The sequence below is a fragment of the Cebus imitator genome, unplaced genomic scaffold (genome assembly GCF_001604975.1).
Source record: "Cebus imitator isolate Cc_AM_T3 unplaced genomic scaffold, Cebus_imitator-1.0 Scaffold460, whole genome shotgun sequence".
Classification (NCBI taxonomy): Eukaryota; Metazoa; Chordata; class Mammalia; order Primates; family Cebidae; genus Cebus; species Cebus imitator.
This window is the reverse complement of record NW_016107775.1, coordinates 1,228,641-1,233,041: the sequence shown is the minus strand read 5'-3', so window position 1 is coordinate 1,233,041 and position 4,401 is coordinate 1,228,641. Positions and strand designations below refer to the sequence as shown.

At 44.4% G+C, this 4,401-nt stretch overlaps 1 protein-coding gene across 1 annotated transcript in view; it reads right to left on the bottom strand.

The window, feature by feature from the left end:
• DST (dystonin) overlaps positions 1-4,401 on the bottom strand; it is a 510,996-nt gene that overhangs the window by 399,403 nt on the left and 107,192 nt on the right. Inside the window, 1 exon segment of the mRNA XM_037732623.1 lies at positions 2,394-2,601. Within this exon segment, the coding sequence (XP_037588551.1) occupies positions 2,394-2,601 (208 nt within the window).

Here is a 4,401-nt window from a genome sequence, read left to right as displayed (position 1 = left end):
TGAGCCGAGATCACACTACTGCACTCCAGCCTGGGGGTGACAGAGTGAAAATCCATCTCAAAATAAATAAATAAATTAATTAATTAATTAAAAATAATACACTTCCCTACTGTTTATTGTTTCATTTTATTTTTTTCTGCTTTTTAAGAATTCATTTTTTTATTTGTTCGTTTGTTTTGAGACAGAGTCTCACTCGATCACCAGGCTGGAGTGCAGTGGCGTGATCTCAGCTCACTGCAACCTCCGCCTCCCAGGTTCAAGTGATTCTCTTGCCTCAGCCTCTGTAGTAGCTGGGACTACAGGTGCACACCACCACGCCCAGCTAATTTTTGTATTTTTAGTAGAGGCAGGGTTTCACCATGTTGACCAGACTGGTCTTGATCTCTTGACCTCATGATCCACCCACCTCAGCCTCCCAAAGTGTTGGGATTACAGGCGTGAGCCCCCACACCCAGCCTGTAATTTTTAAAGTATAGAATTTTGAGGTCCCCAGTGCATCAACTGGCACCAACTTCACAGTTATCCCTACAAACTCAGTGAACATTTTACAATTAACAAGTGATGGCCCCTGTCTCAGTGAGTCTACAATCTATTAACGGCATCAGCACCTTTGTGTATACTACATCAGAATATCCAGTTCTTCACTTCCTTCCCACCTGCAGTGTACACTGATGGTTAGGACCACCAATTTCTCGACTTCCTGCCCAGTAGAGTCTTTCCCAATTTATATAATCTCATTCCCCCTAACAAACACCTGCCCTGTCCTTCTGTCATAACTCCTTCCTTCATTACTGAAAGCAAAACATCCATTTCTGCTACTACTACCAAAACTCTCAGCCCAGAAGTACCTTCCACCTTCCAAAAATTACATCCCATTTTGATGCCCTAGTGGACCACCAGCCCCCAGTAACTTCTCACTCACACCCTCCTTTCCTCTATCTTCCCTCTCTGCTGAGTCAAACATCTGGTATGGGCCATGTCATCTGTATAGGCAGTCCTCTCCCTTGGGCCTCAGACTTGCGGGAAAGTTGTCAACAGGGCAAGGAGGCAGGCCTCAGTGACTAAACATTTTCTGGTCTGCCTTGACTTTCCAAGGCTACCCTTGCTCACTCTCACAGTCTCCATCCTCCCTCCACCTCCCCTTTCTCACTCCACCCCTTGCTCTTCAAAGGCCTGGGTGAGACCAGCCAGCATCTCACAGCGGAAGCCAGAAGAAGCTCAAGGCTGTTGCCCCAGAAACCCTGACTACAGAACGGCAGGCTGGACACTGTTTGTTTTCCCCCTAATCAGAAAATCCCACTGGGGGGACAAAAAGGGGGTTCTCAACTGCCTTGATGACTGGAATCTGGGCTGGTCCCTTCCAGCCCCTTGGAGGAAGAGAAAGTACCAACATTGCAATATAGTATAGGGGGCAAAAAAAAAAAAACATCTGTGGAAAGGGACCCCCAGAATTAAGAGCGGAAGAGAGGGAAGGAAAGGAATCCTGAACCACTGGCTGCAGAAACAAACTGAAAGTTAACACCTGGCCTTTTTGCAAGAAAGTCCCCAAGGACACACTCCATCCTGCCCTGTTACCATTTCCAAGAAGGAAAAAAAAAAAAAGCAACTACTGGGGGAAGAAAGGAACAACCACCCCTGGAAGCACCTCTGATGCACAGGAAACATACACACAAACCACGCAATAGTTGGAGGGTTGCTTTCCACAGTGTTCTCATCTTTCGGCTGGGTAAAACAAGCCATCACTTCTGCTTCAGCTTTTAGGGCCAATGCAAGGGAACACCGGGTAACACGGAACAGAAACACTGGCACGTCTCATGTATTAATTAATCAGGAAGGCGTGATGGCTAAACCCTCAAAAGCAGTTAGGACAAAAAACTGCTATGGATACGATGATGCTACATTTAAAGAAAAACAACATCCAAGTTGCTGGAATATGCGTTGCAATCCTGGGTACCAAAACCCGAGAATCTTCTTAAGTTAAATCTGCGTAGCTCAGTGCCACTGGGCAAAAATGAAAATAAAGGCTGCTCGTTTCCAGCTTCCCAGAAATAGACTGGGAATCACTGGAGTTAATACTTTCAGAATGTTACGGTAACTACTGCAGTAAATAGGAAAGTTTAGTCCAAATGTCTGTAAATATTTCCTTGCATTTCAAAGGAATCAATTCATCCAACCAGAAGGCAAGGCCAAACAGCTTAGTCACCAACAGGCAGGGCAAATGGCTCTATCGGTAAAACAAGGCATAAAGTAAACATGGTCATCATCCTCCCCCACCTTGTGCACAGAATCCTGCTCAGTGCATCAGCTCCCTCGCTATGGCCCCCCAGGGGGCAGATGGGTGAATTTCCGTAACTCTCTTCCCCCGCTCCATCCCCTTCCCCCGATGCTCTTACCTGCAATCCTAAGCACTGCCCTCTCGGCAGGGTCCAGCACTGAGCCCCCTTGAATCTTTCTTTTCGATCTCTCATGTTTAGGTAAATTCCAGGGTAAGGTGTCTCCCGGAGCTGGGGATGCGGAACCAGATTTCTGGCTGAAATCATCCTCATCGGAAAAATCCGCAGAGGAAGACATGGAGCAGCGATAGGACGCGTTCCCGGAACTCTACAGAGAATGACACAGAGAAAGCATTAACAGCAAAATACTCACATATGCTTATCGATTTAAACATCCCCCGCCCTCCCTGCCCCCAAACTGGGTCTGGCATCCTACACCACCCTCAGGGCTGAGGGGATGTACAGGAACCAAAAATCGGAAACCCGGGGCTCACCATCTTTTCTTGGCCAAGTCTCCAATAGTAAAAACAATACCCAGGCAGTTCCAATACACGAAGATTTGCACCGAAGAAGTGTGTGGCCTGTGGTCCGGCCACCAGCTCACAAATGACTGGCCCAACAATGAAGCCAGAATCAACAGCCTTCCTGTTACAAATCTATAGTATTTGGCTCCCCCAGCAGGACAGGAGAAACATTTTCCATTACTAGCCTGCTGGTTAATTCATTAATGCAACTAACTCGAAGTTTCGAAAACAAAGCACAAATGCAGGATGTTGGGTCCCAACTCCTTTCCGCTTCAAGTCGCCTCATCACTGGAGACTCGTTACGACCAGTTTTAAGCCCCTGTCCTCTTTATTTAATTTTCTTCATGAGACTGAAGCAGGTTCCCAGAAAAGAGCAAGGAGGGAGGAAGAGCTGATTCTGAGAAGAGCCTTTTCTTAAGACTGGGAGAACAAAAAAGACTGTTTTCAGAAGCTTACGGCAGCGCCAATAAACAAACATCTGAACTCAGCTTAGAGTTCTTGAGATAATTTAAACTTCTAGCAAAGTAACAGCTGCCAATAATGTAAATGAGAATGATGCAGTGCAGTGACAGGAAACAGAGCTCTTCTCAGCTCCTGGTCATTACACAGTGAAATAAGAAAGATGATGCTTTTACGAAAGCACTTTGCCTGAAGGTTAGTCCTCCCTTCATCTAGCTGGAGTGAATCTGCAGGGTCATGTCTTGCATAAAAGTGTTATATCTTCCATAGGGGGAGAAGGCACAAGATGTGATTCCTTCCTTCTTTGTTGGGTTATGTTTGTGATTATTTAGAAAGCCACTGGCTTACTAATGAAACAAGGATGTTGATTATCTCTGCTGCAAAATTATAAATATAATAATATATCAAAAGGAAGTCTTGACTTTCCTACTGAGAATTCTACTTCCCTAAGACTCACAGTAAAGATGCAAAACTGGTGTAACTCGATTTCCTGAAATGTAACTTGCAGCCAGGGATTCCTGAGAAGCAAGTTGCAGGCAGAAATCAGTGAGGCATGCTCCAATTTGAGCAAAAACACTGGGCTTCCCACAAAAGCAGTGGGAACTGCAGCATGAACAGCCTGTGTGAGCCACATCCCAAAACACTTCTTATACAAGGTACGTGAAATAAACTCTAATTGCATCAGGACTGCTCACCTTATCTCAGTCTGTTTAGGCATGTGGCTATGCATGGTTAATAGCATTATTTTATTTTTTTCTTTTTTGTGGGTACATAGCAGGTGTAAACCCCATTATCTTGGAAGTTCATGTAACATTTCCCACAACGTGAGGTATGTTGACTTAGCTCTCTATTCTTTCCCCCAAAAAAAGCTATCTTCCATTTTATTTTACATAAAATTTCATCATCTTGGCTAATTTATTTATTTAGAGTCTGTATATTTTTCTAATGACAATAAAGTGTTAGGCAAACTTGAGGCAAAAGTAAATAAAATTGATTTTCTGTATTGTAGCTACAATCCATAGGGAGTTGTGAGTAGCATTAAGTCAGTCACAGTCTGCTATAATCAACCTAATTTATTTTCCGTGCTTTTCTGAAAATTCATCTTGAGCTTTCTGAGGTTTTGTTGTTGGCTGGCTCTGTTAAAA